Here is a 23,226-nt window from a genome sequence, read left to right as displayed (position 1 = left end):
ACAAATCAGTGATATTTTATAATACAGATCAACATAATCTCATACCAATCACATTTTCAAGTCATTGTTAAGCAAATAAAAATAAAAAATAAAAAATAAAAAAGAGAGAGAGAGCTTCTGTACAAAGCAATTCTCAGATATCACTGAGCCATTTTGTGTATTATTAATAGATAAGAGCCTTATGTTGCCAGTTTTAAAACAGCCTTAGATTTGTAGCAGCAATATAATTACTGCTGCTCCTCAATCCTTGTTTAATGGCAGTTCTGAAGCAATTGGGCAATATCCATCAAAGGTCCATAAGAAAATTGGCATTTGTATACTTAGTTTCTGGCGTGGGTTGGGCAATTGCCTGTATGAATTCATATACCATTACTGGGCTTCCCACTGAATGAGCAACTCAGATAAGAACTATCTTTTTTTGGTACTTCTCCTCTCATGGACTCTAATGAAAGTTCACTCAACACCTCTGAAGATCCCATGGCCTACCTGAGATTCAAGCATATTGGAATACTGCCTACAGAGATAGCAACAGAATCCTTATGAATCAGAATCCATTTTTTTTAGAAACATATCACATTCTGGAAGATAAGACAAGTGAAGGAAAAAAAGGAATTATATCGTGAATCAGTTTTTAAGTGAAACATGCAGATAAATATATTTTCCATTCACTCTGGAGTAAAAGCTTTTGTCCTATGACTTGAAAGAGTAAGTACTGATCAGGCTCCCCTTTAGAGAAGGTAATTTACACAGAAATATAGTGATAAAACTGGTACATAAAATGGATCTGAGTGAGGTTCAAAAATAGAATAAAAATGTATACCCAATTACTATTTTGAGTTCTCATGGAAAAGTAAAATTCACTTATCTATTTTCCTGTATCATGACTCTTCCCTCCTACCTGTACTGCTCCCAAATCAGGGTCAAAACTAGCTTTCACTGACATCAGGTTTGCCCCTGTCTCTAAGAGGACTGTCATTTTCCTGTAAATGAATTCTGAGTACTTACAAGTAACACTGACTAAACTGGGGCAGCAGGTTACACACAGATCTCTATTGCACATTTCTTGCTGCTGGAAGCTTTCCGTCCTTTTGAAGCACATGTGCCTGTGAAGCAGCAGGCACCAGTGGAGAGATACTGAGTGTGCCAGTGTTACAGGGTGTGATGCAGATGATCAAGAAACCTGAAAAGTCACAGTTCACTAAAATCTGCAGTTAAAAAGTGCGTAGCAGTTGAACTAGATAAAGCAACCTAAAATCCCTAAAGGATGGATCTTTCCTTCATTCTAAAATGTCAATAGGACACATCACATCAGCTACACTGAAGATATGGGTTGTCTCCTGGGGCTTTCAACACAAGATAAGATTTAGGATGTCTCAGTTTTGGGAATCCTAAAGATAACATCTCACATGAGCTGCATTTTTAGAGTGCAATTGAGAACCTTTTGCAGGAGGCAAAAAGTTGACAGAAAAGAGAACTTCAATTATCTCTGTTCCACCTCATTATTGCACCATCCCCTTATCTATGCCTCTCTTTCCCAAAATCTTTGTAAACACTACAACCACAGAAGATGAAGAGCACAGATTCATTACAGAAGGAAAATGCTACATCTTGCAAGAGTATGGCTGCAGGTGTGCTGTACTCCATTAACATTATAGGATCCGTTTTCATCAAGAAAATGTTCTATTTTGTGTACATACTATGAGAAACTTAATCCAATGGATCTAAAATGAAACACTCTGCCAGTAGGCTTTTAAATAGACGCCCTTTTATGCCCTTGTATTTCTGAAGTTAAATTTATTTCAGCAACATTGTGGAACACAGTTGGATTCAAATATCTTAAAATAGTTTCACATTGAAAAGAAAGCACATCTGCAATTGAAGCACCACAGACCAAAGTAAAGAGTAATCAGACTTAGGATCCCACTTATGACAGGTTTTGACATTGGCTTCAGCAAAGCTGAAATTTTACCCCTGCAGTCTTGTCTGTCTGGCAGTCTTTCTCCCACATGCCCTTACATCTTGCTTCCCTTTTGGTTATTGTACACAGTTTTCCTTCTATCATCTTCTATTTGCTATGTAATCCAAATGGCTAGACAAAAAAAATGATAAACTAAATGCTGACGATCTGTTCAATATCTATGTGTAGAAAATTGGAGCAAGAAAATATGCACAGAAACAAAAGGAAAATGTCACATCACGGTGTTTTTTGTATAGGATCTGTGAATCTTTGAACCATATAAATCTATATTCAGAATCAAGCAGCATTTTCTTTGTTCTTATTTACTGTTCAGATAATTTATAAATAAAACATTTAATTCTACATTGTTAGTTACTGTTCCTATGACATGATCCATCCTTTCATAAGCAATTTGAAAATGACCACTTATTTCACAGGCAGAGCTGGATGCCATCATAATGACTGTGGGGGCCAGTGTAGATAAAACATTGCTAAGCCTTTCTTGTTGTTAATATGCCCAATCTGCTACTCAGCATCCCACCATATTTATCCACAGTTACTAACACTAATCTTCAATCACTCTTACCAGATGGAGCAAGGAGCCTCCTGAGGAAACAAGCATGTGAGGGTCAGCACCATCCTTCAATAGTCGTAATACTGCAATATCAAAGAAAAGAGGAACAAGAATTAATGCAGAAATAGAGCCAATTCTGAGCTGTTAATAGCCTGATTCTTCATCATCTTCATTAACAGATTTAATAATATATGCAAACCTCTGAGATAACATTTGCAAAACTATCATGTCAGCATTTCCCATCTCATCTATTTTAACGACTAGGCCTGGAAGCAAAGGACCTTTGATAACGATGTTAAATATGAACAGTATCAAGGACTTCTCAAGAGGACAGATGAGCGTGTTAGTTCTATACATAGAAGAGGGGAGGGGCAAGACCCTCTCCAAGGTCAAAATCACCTTGGGAGTAAAATCACAGTCAACTGGTTTTATTTGACTTTGCAGAGTTCCCATGGAACTCTGGCTTTTTCAGTAAATAATTGAAAATAGCATTCACAACTTATATCACTCAAAATTAATCATCATACTGTAGCTAAATGATCTGCACTCAATTTAAACTTTACAGTGCATTGTCAGATCACCAACACAGCATAATTCTTAAAATTATATTCAGAGCCTAACTCCTCCCCCATTTACATGTATCGGCCTTTTTGAAATGAAAACAGGCTTATAACTGCAAGGAAAAAAAAAAAAAAAAACAAAAAAAAAACCTGCATGTTGATCGTGTTGATGCTCACTCAAGTGTGAAAAGTGTGAAAATTCAGCACTTTTTCCCAATAATCTTTACTGCCTTTATAACTTTTTCACTTGGAATTAAAGCATTGACTAACTCATGCTAGTTGTGCTCATTCCTGGAGCAGGACGGTGCTGTGACACTGCCAGACATTATCAGGGGAACTCACCCCTGCACTGCAACCCTTGCTTCACTAAACTCATGTGAAAAGCCCTTTTAAAAGGCCTCCATCTAGGAGAGTAACTGCCTATAATGTTCACTGTGTCGCACAGCTCATTCTGCCCCCATCATCCGGAAATCCTGTTTTAAGTTCCTTTTTAAAAGTCCTAGATGGAGTTGTGCAAGGTTCTGCAAAGCACTCTGAAGTTCTGAGTACCCCAGAACTCCGAACTATTGCAACCTCTTGATGGTCATCAACTGGTCTCAAGGCTGTCCTCCTAACTTCTGTCAAGAGAATAGCATGCACCACTCTTCTTTATCCATGCATTTTTGTGTGTTTTCTTTCTCTGGAGAATGTCTTCTAACTCCATTTTTGCTGTACATTTAAATTTCTTACTGCATTCAAACATTCACCCGGCCTATTTGAAAGGGGTCATTTGTCTTTTCAGATATTGTCAATTTTCATAAGCAATGTCTTCTGAAAAGGATGAATTTTTTTTGATCAGGTGTCCTAGAAATATTCTGGACAAGAAAGAAAAACTGCCTAGATGGTTGTAAGCCTGTAGAATTGAAGTGAAAACAGACGAGGGAAGACTTGGCTTCATCATTACTAACTGCTTCACACATAGTAAACACAGTGGTATATTGGGCAAATATTTATACTAGCTATACAAATCCATTTAATCATCTGCTCATGTTTAAACTTTGAAAATCAAACATCAGTCCAAACCACTGTGCAAATTCACACTTTATGAATACCTCCGTGGTATCTATATCACCTCACCCAAGTTTTCATTTCAGTTAATTTATATGTCTCTGAAAGACTTTATGTTCTGGCAAATGCCACTTTGAAAGCTATCTACAATTAGAAGCCACTGTTGTCTCCAGCTTGTCCATTAAACGTAGAAGTGGAACAGTAAGTAACCTGGAATAAATGAGCTGTACAACAACTGCCAAGAGAGATGAAAAGCACCAAAGGAGAGAGGGAGGATGGAGAAATATTTACAAATTTTCATAACCTCGAGAAAAATGGATGAATGACAAAAAGCAATGGATTTTTCTGCTCTCAGGCATAGAAATTCAATACTAAAGTACACAATTGTCCTCATCCAGACAGAGTCCATTAAAAAAATCTTCAAATCTAAGTTCCTTTCTTCTTTCACCTAAATTGCTGACCACATAAGGAGATGCTTCTTCTACCTCAGGATTAATGAGTGAAGACCTTCTTTGGAATACTCTCTCCTTAAATAGGTGTGCAACTATATCATCTTCAGGAGTCAATATTTTCAGTGTTCATGTGTTATTAACATTTCTTTAGCAAGCTAGAAAATACAAATTCCGTATCACAAAGCATTTCTTAAGGCTCCAAAAGTAATTTCATTCTGCCAATCTGATCAGGATTTCATCTGAACAAATTAATACTCAAAGTCATTCTCTTTCCTCTGTCCCTCTTTTTCAGCAGGGAAAAGATAAATTCCACCCATTTCAGTTTCTTAGCCACTTAATAGCCATGGTTTTGTGTAGCATTCTTTCTTATGGGCTCTGTGTGTGTGTAGGTCAGAAATGTGAACTATGGCTTGGTTCCACCCACAGAGATATGGAAATTAAGGCATAGTCCTCAAAGGTGTGATTTGCAGGATTTATTAAAGTACTGAAATTCTGCTCTCAAAGAGACTTTAACTGATGACTTCAGTGGGAGTGCATCATTCATTGAAAATAGCATTTATAAGGTGTAGTCTCATGGGGAGAAGGTGTGGTCTCCACTGCATTGACAGTTCTTCCCACCTATGCAGCTGCATACTCAACTGCACCAGTAAGTCTTTTTAAGTCTTTTACGTCGTCTTTTTTTTTTTTTTTTTTTTTTTTTTTTTTTGGTGCTGATGTGCTCCGTCAGCACATGTACAGAGGATACAAATGCATAAATCAAGTGGAGGCAGAAAAGCACACTGCATTTTGGTGGCAGCACACTCTTACATTGGCTAAAGGTGATAACAAAAATATATTTTTATTCTGTGTTTTCACAAGATGTGATGAGCTGAATAAAGAGACAACCAAAAGGCCTTGTTCCCTTCCCCCATTCACAAAAAGACATATGCATCATTTACCTCTGCCTGCATCTGCCTCTGGGAACTGACTCAAAAGGCAAAAAATTATTCCAGCAAAAAATGAAGTTCAAAATTTCTTCTTGGGTTATTGAGATTAAATCACTCATTCAATGTTTTGGGAACACCAAAAATGTTCTTTGGGTAGGTCTCTCTAAGCAAATACAGAGAATAAAGACCCATCCTCCTTGGGAGGAGCAGGGCACACAGGAAGGCCAGAGGATTAAGAAATTGCATCTCTAAAAATATTCCACAAGAATTTCATCTGGAGCCTAAAATAGAAACCAAGTTACACAAAAACAATTCAGCTACTTATGTATGAAAATAATAATAATAATAAAAAGGACAATTTATTGATTCTCTTCCCTCCATAAACCACCAAAGACTTCTTGTAGAACATCACCTTCCACGAAAAAGGAAATAAAACCTTTCCAGACACATTCAGCAATACTTTGTTGTTGAAATCAAAAAAATGACAGATTTTTCTAGATCTGAGATTTAAATTCATAACAATTAATGTCTTTGCTTTGCTTTCCCTCCCAGAAAAATAAATAAAAAAATTACATCACAAAGAATTGATACATAAACTGCAAGCTTGAAGTGGAATATTAAATAATTATGACCATAAACAAATCATCAAGTCATATAAAAAAAATCAGGGTAAGTGGATAAAAGCTCTGTTCTCAGTTTTCTATGTCTGACTTATTTTCCTGCATTATTAAATGTAGCTTAATCAGTGCTTCAGGAAATTCATATCACAAAGACTACCAGGGCAGCATATGCAGACTCTTCTTTCAACTTGGCAACAGTCTGTTCTGCATTAGGATTATGTGCTACATTCCATCTGCATATAATGCAAGTAAAAAAAAAAAAAAATCCTCTTTCCTTGAATACACTCCCTCACTCTACAAAACAAAACTAGAAAGCAAACAAAGAAAAGATCACAAACAAAATACCCCCCCCCCCCCCCCCCCCCCCCCATCATGCAATTCACTTAGGTCATTCACTGAAGACTTTACCAGCCAACAGGAAAATCTTCACTTTATGTTCAATTTTTCCTTTTGATAGAATTACTCACTGCTAGTAAGTTTTGATAAATTGCCCTAATGAAGACAAAAAGACACACACAGACTTACACACAACTAAGTTCCAGAAATGCAGTATCTCTCTTAATTAGTGCAATTTTAAGGTAGCTTCCACAGTATTTCTTTTAAAACTTGTTCGAGGTATAATCTTTCACGGAAGAGAAGTCCCCAGAAAAGATGAGGAGACTGAAAATGGGCATTAACGCAGAAAGCTGACATTTACTTGAAAAAAAATAAAAATAAAATGAGAGTAAAATTTTCAGTAAACTCTCAAGCACTTCCTTTGTGTGTCTAAAGAGGTCCATCCATTCCTCCAACATCTTTCAGATTTGACATGCAAAATTATCAGCTAGTTGGAGTAGAACTAATACAATCCTTCACAAACCATACTAAGAAAGCATTTTAGAAAGCACTGAAGTGATAAAGTCAGTCAGTCTCTCAGTGGTACAAAAAATAAATAAATAACAGTTAGGGTAGCTTTTTACATATGTTTTTTGCTACAGCTGTAACCGGATGACTCCAATGAGCTGAACAGCTTTCCACAATTCATTGACTGAATTACAACTTACTGTGTAGCCTTATAATCCAGTAAAGACAGCATTGCCATGCCTGTTACCAGCCACAGGCCTTGTAACTAGCTTTGCATATGGGACTTGTGCTGTAAGGCTTGCTTTGTCTGGGCCTGGCTTGGCTTGTTTGGACAGTTGTGCTAGCTTTTTGAGCTGTTACAGCAATTGGCTACTCAATGTTTTAGTTTTGTTTAACTTCGAAGAACTGTGCCATGCAGGGTGTAGTGTTAATAATTTTGATATATATGGGAATAATTGGTACTTATGCTGTGCTATGTCTAATAGCATCTAGCTGTTGTAGAACCATCTGTGATCTTACGTGCTAGAGACTAAAGGAGTACAGGTCTGAAATGACAGCAGAGCCCTGCAGATGATTTCAGAGGCCCCAAGGCTATATCAACAGCTCACCAGTGGTCACCTACTGATGGTAATCCAAACTTCAGAGCTAGGCAAACCCAGTTTCAGTTGTAACAGAAAAGACAAAAAAGAAATATCCAATATATGCAAAACTTGTAATTGGCTTTTAGCTGTGTATTGCTACATATTCAATAGAGTACCAGTAGATGTTTCTAACAGTTGTTCCTCTGGGAGTAGCAGCTAGCTAGTGTGACCTTTGTTAACATTTATTTCTGTTCTTTTCAGTTTAGCAGGGATTACTCTAGCTGGAAGGCTTTACTTGTTCATTATGTGAGGAATTGTGGCTTACTTTAGAAGCCTAAGACCGTGCTGTTGCTCAAATGGATTATTCTACTCTCCTCCTGCCTCAGGCTGCATGTTTCTGCCACTTCCCTTGTGCTGGCATAAGATAAAGATTAGTTTTCAACTAGACCAACTGTCTAGGGATGTGGCACTGGGCAGTGCCTATGAACAGGCAGAATGGCACAGCCACCACTTTCAGCAAAAGCTGAAAGCAGTTCTGACATATGCTGACCATGAACCTGTGTAACTGGACAACAGAAGTGATGCTGAACCAAGAAGAATAGCATACTTCCATTGTCAGTTCCCTCGTCCCTTCCATTGTCAGTTAAGGAAGTGTAACATATATTGCCCTTTACTCACTCCATAATCAGACTGCTCATCCAATACTTGTCTCAAAATCTGTACGCCACCTTCACACCTCTGTAGCACACCTCTCTTATTCCAGTCACACTGTATTTTCAGCTGATTCCAAAGGCAGTTATGAGAAACCTGTTGGATGACTCAGCTGCATAAGAGATTAACTGATGAACACCAATCTCTGGTACGTTATTCTTAATCAGAACAACAAATGAAATCAAGCAAGATGTTGTCATTTTTTTTAGTGAATGCAGTCTTGCATTCAACAACACTTCCTTTTCCTATCATAAGTTAAAACAAATTTTTAAAATTTAAGAACCATTATTTGTAGATTTAAACATTCTTTTAATTTGGCTTGTTTGCCAAATAAATACATTTACAGTAGCAATACTTTTATTACATAACTAGTGAGACAGCTGATGCTTTCAAAGCAAATCCTACCCATTGGGATACAGTACTTATTCAGAGAAGTCATGCCCTTAATGTGCTTTTCAAACCACTGATTCATAATCCTTCTGCTTTTTCCACCCTTAAAATATTTCCAGCCATCACTGGCAACATCTGTCAAAATTGTTCAAACCTCATCTTACTTCTCATTTTCTGAAGAACCCTTGGAACTCAATTCTCACCTTTGCTACATGAAAACAGATTATAAAGGAAACAAGCACACCATTTGGACAACTAAGTGTAACCCCATTCACAGAATGCAGAAATGAAGGGAGGAAAAAGACATTTTCCACAGTGGCTGAATTTGAGAACCTTAGTCTTATCCAACCTGTATGTTCCTCTGTTTAAACACAGCATTGATGAGGATGCTTCCATCCTCCCTGGCAGGCTCTTTTTAATTTATAATTATTTTTTTCAGGCAGCCAGGAATCTGATTACCATGGCCCCAAAGCAACAGGACCATTGATTCTTTGTTGAACTTAAAAGCATGATGTGAATTGTCAGGCTGATCCAAGAGCTCCATTCAACAGAGCATTACCTTTAAAAGAAAGAAACCAAAACACCAATGAAAGACTGACAAAAGTAGTGCTCCTACATCCTCAGATGACCTCTCTCCCAGCTTTAATGTTAGGCCCATATCAAAACACGTCAATTTTTTCCCATGCTCTGTTACTGGAGAAATCAATCAGCCCCCAAGCTTGGATGCAGTTCAGCACCTCAGTCACCGCACTATAGGAATGAACTGTAAGCAGCAGAGGTAAGCACATGACGAGACAGCTCCCTTCCTTTCTGCACTGTTATTACACCAGGACTTGCACCCTCAACTACTATATGTCCATGCCTAGGTGTCCTACAATGCTGACAGCTTCCTACTAACACAAGTCACTCTGGAGGTCAAGGACACATCCCTTCTGTTATCTGAGGTATCCTGAACTGGAAAACCACATAAAAATAAAAGTTTTGTCTCTGCCCTTCCCCCTGCCCCCCCAGACACCAAGTCAAATTCAAATGAGATCCACAAGGAGTTCCCTCAGTGGGACAGATGTTTTTGTTACAGTAGACGTAGCTAGAATAATTCATCTTTATACTCTACCATTGTTTAATAACTGCTAACTTGAAAACTTCAGTCAAACTCCCCCTCTTTCATTTCATTTTATATATATGAAATTTAATGCAGCTTGTGCCTCCACTGGAAAATATTAAGGACAGAAATCAATTGGCATAAAAATGCTAGTGGGTGCTCAAGCACAGTAATACAAATTAATCTCCTAGGGCAGCAGTCAAATATGACATGTCATGAGTTAAGTGGTGGAATGGCAGGCGAAGCATCCCTTCTGAAAACACAAATATTCACATGGAAAAGCAGCATGGACTCTCAGATCATTTAAGAGGAACAAGATTTAAAAACAAGTTGGTCACACTACCTAACATCTACATCTGATTTCTTCTCTCTCTCATTTCCTTTTTTTTTTTTTTTTTTTTTTTTGTAAGATATTTACTCATAAAATCTTTTCTTTCTTCTTTTTTTTTTTTCTTCACAATATTCAATTCCTTCCTGCTTCATAGTTACATTTTCAAATTCAAAAATTCAAATACATCATTTACTATGTTTATACCCACAGTGAGAAGGAAAAACAGTGATCAAAGTAATTGGAAGTAGCCATTCAGTTGCATGGCCCAAAGATATTTCTGCAAGGGACACACTCCGGAGCTCTACGCAATGGAGGTCATCCCTTCTTTTGCCTCTGTTTTTGAATTAACTCTTCCAGAGCTAGAGCTCTGAAAAGGTCACAAGGGGAAAACTTCTGTGGTAAGGTCTCACTTGTTTATAAAGCTGTGATTTTACCTCAATGTTACTAAAACTTCTGTGTACATTACAGAGCTGTTGTTAAAATGATTCACATCACCTCACAAAATAACACATGCTTAGCTAAAAATACTGCTTCTATCATCATAGCTGATAGCACAGCATGGGTTTTGCCAGCATAGCTATTTCCCAGGTCAGAACAGCTGTGTCATCAAAAGCTGGTAGCACAGACCAGAACAAAATCTGAATTTCTATGAGTGAGGTAAAATTACAATAAAACAAGGCTTTAAAAAAAAAATAAAATACCATAAGATGAAAATTAACCTTAGGGGAAAGAAGTTGATCACATAGTAAACTTAAATAAGACTCTTTACAAAGTTTTCACTTCAAACTAGCTATTGCGAGTTATGTATTTCAAAGTAAAATAAATAAATAAATAACTCAATATGTTAGCACTTCTTATCTCCTGCATTCTATATATGTATTTTATCTATGTCCCATACATGGGTTTTCCTCCTGAGAAAGGTGACTAAAAAAAACAGCAAGAACACTGTCAACATGCTAAAGTCAGTTATTACAAGAGCTTACTCCCTACTGGACATACCTGAGAAATACCTGTCATTTTGAAAGCTTATAAAAGTACTGGTGTAATTTTTAGGCTAACTCTTCTGCTACAGAGACACCCAATTGTATATTTGAATGTTTATAGACTTGAATAAAAGTTTCAGATCCTTACAATATTTTACTAAATATGTGAAATTTATTTCAGACTTTTCAAGCTTCCAGTTATATGGTCATTAAAAGCGAAATGTTAAAACACACATCAGCAAAATAACTCATTCTGTGGGCAGTAGCTTTGAAAACCATTGCCATTGTATGCTTTTCCCTAATGACACAGTGAAAGTTGAAGAATTTGCATACAACACAATTTTTCTGCTGAATAAACAGTATGCTGCTGCTGTTTCACCATCATTTATGTTGATCCTACACCAGCATTACTTAATTGGCATAAATCAAATTACCCCTGACCTGCATTCCATATGAAGTGAGACTCGGTCCCTCTTTTAACTCTCACACCATGCAGAGCAAGTTTATGCCAGCTGGTTTAGAAACAGTGTAAGCAAGTCATTACTATTCCTATTAGAAATCTTCAAGGATAACTGTCTATTATCCTGCTTAACAGCTGCTAAATGGTGCTAATTACCAGCTGTGGACCACTGGCTGTTAGATTCTGTATGTATACAGTGGAATTACCAGGGTGTGCAAAAGGAAGCAAAGTTAAACTAGAACAAACTTCAGACATTAGCAAGCTATACATTAATCCAAAATAGTCATGTGTGGCGTGTGAACAACCAGCTATGATGGAAATGCCAGGTTCCAGGAATATGACATACTTTCCTTAGGCACCCCTTTTCCCAGGATACAGCCTGTGACACCATACGTCAGCAAAATGAGAGTTGCTTCACTTTTGTTGGTGCTGCCATTGATGCCCTCCTGCCTCTGACCCTGTGTAGCAGTGGGGCATGTCCCTATCCCATGAGTTGGAAGGAGGGCTTGAGCTAGCTGAAGGCTAACCTTGGGAAAGGTGGTTTCCAGCTGGTTTAGCTCCCTGAACTGGCTCACATCAAGATGAGCGTAAAGGAAGGAACACAAAAGGACAGGACAGAACCAGAGGAAAGAAAGGAGAGCAACCTATGGTAACCTCAATTTTAGCTTAATTTTAATCAGTTAGAAAAATACTTTACACGTGTCACTTAGTATCACCTGTGATGCCAGTAAATAGCTGTTTTGTTTGAAAGAGATTAAATATGCACTTTGAGGAAAGAGCAAGATGACCCAGGTCTTGTAGCTGTCTCCAAGTTAATCATGAAAGGATGATTAACTGAGGAACTGCTAATCAGGAAGACCATTGTGTTGACATTCTCAAGGGAAACATCCCCATGAATACATCAGTAACCAATGCAATGTGAATAGTTTCCTGAAGAACAAATATTATGCATATTCTAACGCTATCCTCATGATAATAGTGAAAAATCATGCTCCTAGGCTGGGAGACCCTGGCCCAACAAGGGACCCTTCCTCTCTGATGATGAGCAGAGTGACTGTGTCATGTCAGCAGCGTGCTAACTAGGTAACCAATTGGAGGTGAAGGGATTGTACGAACATGTAAATGCATTAATAAGGGATTGTATAAAGAGTAGTGTGGAAGGTCCTAAAGGTACCAGTTTTATGGGAAACCACCTGGTACCCAGACTTGTGCAATTCTGAAATAAACAATATCTCAACCTAGCATGTGGATTGTCTTATTGCACACTGGGTAATGAATCCAAACTCTTTATTGGACTACATATATATCCGTAGGCTACTCTCAAAGTTATATCACAGTGCCTCCAAGACGCTTCCATATTCCATTTCCTTTCTTTGCATCCGCACATCAGCTGTGACAACAGGGAGGTCACTCAGTTCAGACAGTTGACACCGAACATAACTGTTGATTTTGGGGGATGGTATACTCTTCTGGATCAGTTTGCTCAATTGGTTGTCTCTGCAGCCATACAATTGCTAACTGATACAAAGAGCATGCAGCAAGAGCTCTGGTAGGAATGGGATCAAAAAATATGAATGAAAATTTCTGAATCAGAAATATAAACACATAGCATTGACATACATAGAGGTATAACAGCATAAGCAAACATTTTATTTATATAATTTGATTCACTATTCAGAAGTGCACTGAACTCAGAGAACAACTCCCTACTGATGTAACCACACCCCTGTGGGAGTGAGCAGCACAATTCAATTCAAACAGTGTGACCGGAAGTGATACAATTCTTTTTTTTATTATTATTATTTTTTTTTTTTTACACAAATCATGACACATAGGAAGCCACTACAGGGTGTAGTCAATATAATATTTCCCTGAACTTTCAATATACAGACAACCATAACTGAGGATGTTTACATAAACAAAAAATATACAATAGATGAATTTTAAAAGGCATCATTTGAAGTGTTCCAAATAAGGAATATCGTGTGCATCATTTGGCAGATATCACATTATTTTTGACAAAATGCTTTTCTCCATCACCTTAATCCAACCGATATTTTTCTTTGATTTTATGTATACCTATCTTGTTGTATCTACCAACTCTAACCTAATTCCTTCCCAAATATGGTATTTATATCTTGCAGATACCTTGTAGATTAATATAGCTATAAGCTGATTCCCCTGAAGATCATCTGTGTTCTAACTTGATCATTAAGTAGGTGTTGGACAAAGCCCACTAGATCACTGTGTACTGTCATTAACAATGCTTGCAGTCATCATTTGAACTAGCTCTCAAATTTCTACTCACAAATTCCGTCCATCAGCCTAGTTTTCCTTGTTTGTTTTTTCCTCTCCAAAATTCCCACTTTCTTTGAAATCATTTTCAGTAATAGAATGCCGATTTATGAATATGTTCTATGAGAGTAAGCCTAAAGTCAATTCCTGCACCCCAAAATCAGTACCACACTCCTTACTGTTACTTTTCACTTAAAGAATTGATAACCAATTTGAATAACAACACTGCATGCTCTATGCTATGCCCCACCTGCCCAGGCCCAGGCCCCCAACATCAGCCCTGGGGCCATCAGCACCTGGCCCAGCAAGGCCCCGCCAAGGCCGGGCTGGGAGCCTCCAGCTCCGGGCTCCGAGCCCTGCCCTGCCAAGCCAAGGGACCCAAGAGCTGGGTCCAGCCTCAGGCCCACTTCCCAGCCTCAGCCTGCCTCCATCCCCAGGTAGGTGCCTGGTGCCCCCAGCTGTGCTGCTCCTGGCTGGACCACCCCAGGTAGTCCTCCATGTTCTCACTGCCGCAGACCACATGGCCTCACAGTGCCCTCAGAGCATGTACATATATTTCATTAAATTCAAACAAACTACCACCTCCAGAAAGATTTCCAATCCCAAACAGACTTGGTGACAAACTTCCATAGGTTTCATGGAAGCAGAATCACACCTCTTCTCCTTTACCCTTGCACTTTCAAAGTCCACATAATCAAGTTTTTCTGATCTTTTAATTTTTTTTTATCCTTTTCATTCTTATTACCTATATACATCATTTTTAGCACATTACAATTTGTGTGCTATAAAATATTGTCTGGCTGAGGTACAGCTTCCTGTAGGGCAAATTTCAATCTATCTTTTTCTATCTAAATCTCTCTCTTTCAAATTTCAATCTATCACTTTCAGTCTATTGATACCAGTATCCTTTTTTAGACATCTCAGGGATAGTCTAGAGATGTGAAGTGCCTTGAATAATAATGTTCTACAGATATAGTCACTCTCCTCATAGTATTTACAGAGTTTTAAAATGGAGAAAGTTGAATGTTGGCATATATATGCCGTACTCACTATTTCTGTATTTCAATAATATCAGCATTCAAGCACAGTCCTTTACAATTTACCAGAACAACTGAGAACATCGCACAACTTTTTACTAGTTGTTTTCTGCTTTACCCCCACCTCTCAATTTTGTTTCTTTCATAATACATGAGATGTGCACAGCCTAACGACTCCTTGCACACAGGGACAGCATGAGACAGGGCCTCCTGTAGGAAATGGAAATGATGTAACATCTGATGTAATACCTTGTATCATTCTGAATAAATGTACTTATAGGATTCTTAGAGAGAGGTTTAAAAAAAAAAAAAAAAAAAAAAAAAAAAAAAAAAAAACATTCATTCCATATAGGAACTGAGTGAAGTTCAGATGGCAATTAAATTACTAAAAGGCATACCATGACAGCTGGTGCCCTCTTATAGGATGTCTCCTTAGTAGACTACAAAACAAAGCAGCAGTTCAAATTTCACACAGATGCTTCCAGCTTTAAAACTGCAAGTCATATTTTCCGTACTTTCGACGGGTAAATGTGGAAGTCTAGAAAAAACTACCACTATGTGCCAACAATAGTAGTGATTTCTAAAATCTGGAGCAGAAACCGAGCTCGATGATTCAGTGCTGCAGATGTCATGTTTGCCTTTTGAATCTGAACATAATCAAAACCCCTAACAGTGTATGGTGTGAGAAATTACCTCCTGAAACCACCTCATTGTTTCATATGTAAAATCACAATATATACTGGTTCAAGATCACGTACAGTCTACAACGTAATATAGAGTCACTGGTAAGGAACAAGGTAAGAATGCAGCGTGTAGCCTTAGGTTGACTGTGAATTCTAACATAAACTGTTTACATATGCTTAAAATCATTGTTTAAAGTAGGGCATTTAGAAATATTGCCAATTTCACCTTAACTACTCACCTTCCCACCTCCATTCTTGGATGCAATTCACATAGAAATACAAGCTAAATTACTCATTCCCTTAGATGCATTGATTGTACTCTTATAAGCTTCAGTTTCTCCACTGTAATGACCTGTTACTGTGTTGGCTGCAAATAACAATAATCAAGAAAAATCAGTTGTCTGTTCATTATGCCTTATAACCTTTTTATTCTTTTCTCTGTCATAGCTACAGAGCTTGTTCACTGTCAACTTGAAGTGCAAAAGGTTTTAACAGCTAAAGACCTGTATACCAAGTTAAGATGATACCTCAGTGTACTGAGAAAAAAGAATCCTCCAATTAATGTGTCAGAGAATAGAAGGATGACTGAAATAATAAGTATTATATATACTTTGTGTTTAGAATTTTCACTGGGTAAGAAAACCACTACATGCTGTACAGGTAAACCTGGCACTACCTAAAATACATTTGTATTTGACCACAAAAGGTACTGCAATTCGGACAGAAGTAAAAATCTGAGTAACAGAAAAAGCTCAAAAAAAAAAAAAAATTGCTAAGCCCTGTCTCTTTAACTATCATTATCATGATTACTCTTTCGCATTATGTGATTCTGGCTATATTCATTTTGTTATACCTTCAGAGCTTCTCAGGGAAACAACTCCACTTAGTTATTCTACTTCCCAAATCTCCAAAGAAATTGCACTTGTGGTGTTTTTCACTACACTTATTTATCTGGTTGACTTATCTCATCCTCAGCAAACATATGAGAGGTAAATTGGGGGTTCTCATTCAAATGCCGAGAAAGCATTTGGACAACACTCTTAGGTGCATGGTTTAATTCTTAGGTTGCCCTGTGTGGAATTAAGAGTTCAACTCACTGATCCTCATGGGTTTCTACCAACTCAGGATATTCTGTGATTCTAAAAGCTCCAAACAAATGTTCTTCTCAATCTGACACTTCATATGATAAACCGAAGTCTGTATGTTGTAGGCCCCGAAAATAAGGTCTCTTCCCACACTTATGCTTAAGTATTCCATCAAATCAATACTTCTCCAGTGTAACAAGGTCAGTCTATACCCTGTTGGAAAAGCCTTCTAAAATTAAATTGAAAAATTGAAAGCATTTTAAACAGTTGATTTTTTTTTTGTTTTTTAAATAATTGTATTATTGTAAAGGTCTGTTCTTTAGGAAAAAAAAAGGGGGGGGGTTCTCTACTGATTTCTGTAGTTTTGCAGCTTAACTTCTATGATAAGAAAACACCTTAAGGTGAGTGTTATTGAAAGATGAATATAGAAAAGTTTCCCTTTTGGACCAAAATATTATTGGAAATCAATCTGAAGCACAATAAACACATTGAAGTAGAAAACAGCAAATTGTATAGAAAAGCTTTACTGCTTGCTACGATTTTATTTCACAAGTATAGACAACGGTCTTCTGCCTAATCACAGCAATCTTTCTTTTTAATCAGTGTGACTTCTAACAGTACATGGAATGGGAATGCTGCCTATTTGTAGCTTTACATCCCCTTGCATAATGCTGGAAAATCAACTCTAGATCCCCCTTGAAATAATTAGGAAAAATGCCAGATGCCAAATAGTTGTTTGTTAATGGCTTAACAATCATTTATTGGCATCACAGTGAATTTGTCAGTGCTTAACCTTTGAGTTTCTTGCTTGTTTTGGGTGCCAAAGCATGTTCAAATGGAAAACTTTTTATTATTACAGTGAAAGAAAGATGTTAAGGAAAAAAACACCAGCATGGGAATATAAATGAGCTTGATAGATTTAAACTGAAAAAAAGTACAAAGTACTCTAAAGGTTATCAGTTCAGACCACATTATATTCTTAAAAATCTGGACGCTTGTGTAGAGGTAATAGTCTTGTGAATAGTTTTTCTTAGCATTTAATTCATTAAGCCTTCTGAATTAGATCCTCATTATGAAAAGTCAGGATTCATTTACTTGTCCCACTGAAGAAAACTTTGCACCACAGTCTACCAAAAGAAATATTTGAAGATTTTGGAAAAGTATTTAAAAGTAAATAAATAATATTCTTAGTTGAATTTGTGCATTTTTTGACAAATGTTTCATCATAAATACTATGCTTTACAATTGTAATTGAGGCAATTAATAAATCCATGATTTCTTTTAATCAAATGTGTTCTTGTTTGGACTTATAGTGTTCAAGAAGACCTATCTGCCTGAAAAGTAATTTCAATGCTTACATTCTAGAAATCCACTGTTCAAGGAAAAAAAAAAAAAAAAAGTTTCTAGAAACTCTGTATAATAATAATAAAAAAGTTACCCTCTTCAAAGAGGTGGTCCACAAAGCCTTCAGGGTGAACTTAGAAACATCCAAGACTGTCATATGGAATTGCTAAATTCAAATGTGTATCTGGATCTTGACTTGTTCAGAGCTTAAAGATGTGGAACAGTACTGCAAATAGTCTAGTTAAATACTCATATTTTCAAAATAAATAAGGAGGTCTCATTCTTTTCAGAACACAGGTAGTGGCAGAGATGATGACAACATCAGGGTTTTTGTACAAGAGCATGTACAATGCAGTGAACTTTCTACAGTTTGTTATACAGTAAGCAAGACCACCCAGGTCCAATTTGTCTCTCAGTCAGGAGATCTCAAGGTTCTGTCCCCAGGAGAAAGCCCAGTCAGGTTGGACGCTGCTTGAGAGACTTGAGGTGTGGGGCATGGGAGAGCAGAGGAGAGAAAAGGTGGAAGAGAGAAGGTGGCAGAGAGAAGTGCACAGACCCGAAACAGCACTCAGAGCAACAGTGACCTGCAGGCTAGCATAAATATGTGGGTGACAGCTCCAATCTCACTTTCATGGAGACAAAGAGGATACTGCTACTCCATCTGATAAGATGGATAAATTACATTTGGCATGAATGTCCCTAACATATCAGCTCGAGAGGACCCAATATGGAGGGATGCTTTGTGTCTCGTTCCCTACTAGCTATGAGGCAGAGGACAGCTGTTCAGCTCAGAGTAGTTTGGGGCATGTGCGAAAAACAAAAACTGCAACTGAAACAGCCTAGGGAGTTTTCAGGGTTGAAAGAAAAGTAGCTGGTAAATGAAGGCACTCCTGAGATTAGGCAGTCCACAGGGAGAATGAAAAGGCTAGGTAAAATCTACACCATCAAGCCTATCATTTGTTTTTATGATACATTATACTTTTTTCTATAAGCTTTAATTATTATAATTAAATATATGCTGCATATCAGGAGTCTTACATATCTTTATCAAACAAAAAGTAGCTTAACATTCAGTTCTCATCTCAGCTTTACCAAATTACTTAAAATGTAAACACACGGGCCAAAAAAAACAAAAAGCACATATGGAATCCTGCAGGAATTCAAATGTATTCAAATTTCATCTCACTGTGATTTTATGATTGCTTTTGAAATGGGCTGCTTTAATTACTTAACATCTGTTACCCAATAACTAAAGGCATTGTTTCCCTGCATCATAAGAAAAAGCTGCCCTGTGTTGCTGAATTCAGCACACATGGAGCTAAATAAGGATAAAAACCATGCTGAACCTACAGGATTAAAAGTTCACTCTGGTTTGAAATGTGCCTTTACCTTCTGGGCCTTTGAAACATCTTTTTCATCAATGGTTAGATTGAGATGTTGATTGATGCTTCATTTTTCTATATACCGAACTGATTAAATCATTGGCAACATGACCAACAGTCAACTGTGTTAGTCTCCTCCAAAGTTACACAACTATGAGTTCCCTGTATGGAATGCAGATATTTGTCTGACTTGCCGATGTATTCATTTACAGCTTACCATTTTCTTTCTTTACAAGACCTCCAAATGGGTAAAAATTTATGCACTTCATTAATTTCATATGCACTGAATAGTCCCTCAACTTTACTATTCAGTGTCTAGTGTTCAAGTCTCTTCAGGATTAGCCAATAAATATTAAATTGCACAAATTATCACAGATATGTATTGTGATGTTTCTAAAATAGTTCCTAGTAAATCATCATTTGTCAATAGTCACTTCTGGATTATCATCTAATTTACAATTTTATCCTCTGATTCAAAGGAAACTAACTGTAAAATAAAAAATAACCCTGTATGGGCAGAACCCCTTGTTATGACTGTTATTACATATATGTAGTGGACTCCACTTGCTATCCCGGGGGGGGGGGGGGGGGGGGGAGTTTGAATGAAGTTTAGAGTGAGAATAAACAGTAATCTAAAATTAAAATATGTTAAATAATGCTAGCACAAACCTGCAAGAAAGGACTATAAAATCTGAGAAATCTAATTGTGTTTTAAATTTTCAGGACTGAGCACGGTTAAGGTAAGGAAATAGAGAGTAGCTAATCCCTCAAATAAATTTTAGCTGCCCTGTAGTTCTGCTTCTTGATCTTGATTACGACGTGTTTTAAATTCCTCAAACTGGGATTAGATTAAATTGACTCTTTTTGTCCCTCTTCACAATTTCACTATTCGGTAATTTGGTGATACCAGTTTAATCGGTCATATGTCCTGTCAATACCGGTTTTGAGCAAAGATTTCCATTTTTAATTTTTGGGGGGTTATTTTGTTTTAAAGGTGTACATATGTGAATGAAACACACTACAAGTGTTTGCTATTTTATCCTGCCCAGCATTGGAATGATGTAGCCAGAGTTTATTGGTGAAAGGGAGAGGGTTTCCGAAAAGCAAGTGTAAAACTCATGAGTGCAGGCAGAGAGCTATGAAAAGCCACTCTGATTATACAACCTAATCCTGATTCACCAACTGCATTTACAAGTCTGATCTTTATGTTCTTGGTGTAATATATGTAAAACACAGCTACATGTGTAGTAAAAAACTCCATGCATTTAATATTTCTCATAATATCACTTACACAATTTTACCGTCTCTTCAGAAGGCTGTAGCTGAGACAAATAGTATACAAAAGAAATGCTAATGTAAGCACCTTTGGGAGAAGAAGGGAATGAAAGAAGTTGATATTAAATATTAATCATAAGAAGAGCACGTTATTTTAATTTGCGATGGCATAGAAGACTGATCTAAACTTTCACACAGAGGTCCTTTTCTCATCAAGAGTCATCTTTTTAACTTATGATGGAGTTAAATTAAGCCAAATTTAAGGAAACTCTGGCTTAATGATACTCAATTTGGTAGATTTAACACACCTATTTTTCACTTCTTTCCTAAAGCTTAAGAACAACCATAATAATATGTTTTATTAAAGTCTTTCAGTAAATTTGTTATCACAGAATCACAGAATGGTTTGGATTGGAAGAAGCATTACTGGACCTCATGCTCACCAATGCAGATGAAGATCGGAGACAGTCCGGACTGCAGCAGCCAGGCTGAGTTCATGATCTCAAGGAATATGGGCCTGGCAAAGAGCAAAGCTGGGGCCTTAAACTTTAGAAAAGTGAATTCACAGTTTAAAGAACTAATGGGTGAGATTTTCTGGGACACTGTCCTTAGGGACAGAGGAACTGATCAGAGCTGGCAACTCAACACTTTTCTTAGAGGGCAAGAGTCTCCATCCCCATGTGTAAGAAATCAAGCAGGGAAGGAAGGAAACTGGCAAGCATCATATTTGAAAAGTCGTGACAGTCAGGCAAAGTCCCCATCAACTAGAAAAAAGGAAACATCACTCCCATTTTTAGAAATGGTAGAAAGGAAGATCGAGGGAGCTACAGACCAGTCAGCCTCTCCTCTGTGTCTGGGAAGATCATGGAACAGATTCTCCTGGAAGCAATGTCAAAGCACATGCAAGACAAGGAGGTGATCCGTGACAGCCAGCATGGCTTCACCAAGGGCAAATCATGCCTGACCAATCTGATTCCCTTCTATAATGGGGTGACTGCATCAGTCCACAAGGGCAAGACTGACCAAAGTCATCTATGTGGACTTCTGTAAGGCCTTCAACAAGGTCCCACATGAAATCCTGATCTCCAAATTGGAGAGAGATGGATTTGATGGGCAGACTATTCAGCGGATAAGGAATTGGCTGAAAGGCTACATCCAGAGAGTTGCAGTTAATGGCTCTTTGTCCAGGTGGAGGCCAGTGACAAGTGGTGTCCCTCAGGGGTCTGTCTCGGGACTGGTACTGTTTAATATCTTTATGAATTATATGGACAGCGGGATCAAGTGCACCCTCAGTAAGTTTACAGATGACACCAAGCTGAGTGGTGCAGCTGAAACAACAGAAGGAAGGGATGTCATCCAAAGGGATTTGGATAACATTAAGAAGTGGGCATACTTGAACCTAATGAGGTTCAACAAGTCCAAGTATAAGGTAGGTGCTGCACCTGGGCTGGGGCAATCCCAGACATAAATACAGACTGGGAGAAGAACTCACTGAGAACAGACCTGCAGAAAAGGACTTGGGGGCTCTGGTAAATGAAAAGCTCAAGAGTGAGCAGTGCATGCTTGCAGCCCAGAAGGGCAACTGCATCCCAGGCTGCATTAACAGAGGCATGGCCAGCAGGTCAAGAGAGGTGATTGCCCCCCTCTACTCTGCCTTCATGAGGCCTCACTTGGAGTACCGTGTCCGGGTTTGGAGCCCCCAGCACAAGAAAGACATGAACCTGTTAAAGCGGGTCCAGAGGAAGGTCACAAGGATGTTCAGAGGGCTGGAGCACCTCTGCTATGAAGAAAGGTTGAGAGAGCTGGGGATGTTCAGCCTGGAGAAAAGAAAGCTCTGGGGAACCTGTGGGAATTTGCAATCAATTTCTAAATAGGTCTAAAAAATGAAGATAACAGTCCCAGCTGCAATATTTTGTGGTTGATTCTATTCTTTTAAATAAATCTTTATGTATCTTTTACCCTTTTCCAAGGGTAAAACCGGAAGAAAATTTATCTATCTCACAATTTGTGCTCTGAGATTTTCAATGTCATTTTACAGAACCCCACAGCATACAGCCATGAAACTTGAGAACGTATAAACACTTTGAAGCAAAAGGTCATAAAAATAGTACAAAAACATTAACATCCTTATCTCCAAAGTGATTCCAAATGTGTATACATCCATCAATTTTATTTAAAGTACCCAGGTTGCACAGTCCTCTTCGACTCTACATCTTGCCCATCCATTCTACACAGCTGGATTAGGCTCATATACAGCCAGGTGAATTATATTATACCTTGAGTGGAATTAATCTCTTCAAAACCATTGCACTTCAAGCTTAGAAAATTAATTATTGACAAGGAAATGCATAAGCTGACTGAATTTAGTTGACTAAAACTACTTGAGTATTGAATATGTAACATACCTTTGTACTTTATGAGATATCTCATTATAAACAAAATAACTAGTTTGAAAAGCATCTCTAAAAATTAAATACATTCAAATGACATTAAAATATCCTGCTGGCAATTATTAATGCTTAGAAAACAAACCGTATTAATGACAACATACTGAGTTCTTGTCTTAATTACTTTCAATATTTATTCTG

At 37.7% G+C, this 23,226-nt stretch overlaps 1 protein-coding gene across 3 annotated transcripts in view; it reads right to left on the bottom strand.

Annotated features, from left to right (window-relative positions):
• The window catches only part of MYO16 (myosin XVI), a 386,603-nt gene that overhangs the window by 270,527 nt on the left and 92,850 nt on the right, over positions 1-23,226 (bottom strand). For 2 of the 3 annotated variants that reach the window (XM_035317929.1, XM_035317919.1), the window contains exon 3: positions 2,544-2,614. In XM_035317929.1, the coding sequence (XP_035173820.1) occupies positions 2,544-2,614 (71 nt within the window). Of the gene's footprint in view, positions 1-486; positions 579-2,543; positions 2,615-23,226 lie in introns of those variants that run through there. The other variant, XM_035317937.1, reaches the window with a different exon arrangement.

The sequence above is a fragment of the Oxyura jamaicensis genome, chromosome 1 (assembly GCF_011077185.1).
Source record: "Oxyura jamaicensis isolate SHBP4307 breed ruddy duck chromosome 1, BPBGC_Ojam_1.0, whole genome shotgun sequence".
Taxonomy (NCBI): Eukaryota; Metazoa; Chordata; class Aves; order Anseriformes; family Anatidae; genus Oxyura; species Oxyura jamaicensis.
Note: the sequence above shows the minus strand (reverse complement) of the source record. Positions and strands in the feature narration are given on the sequence as shown.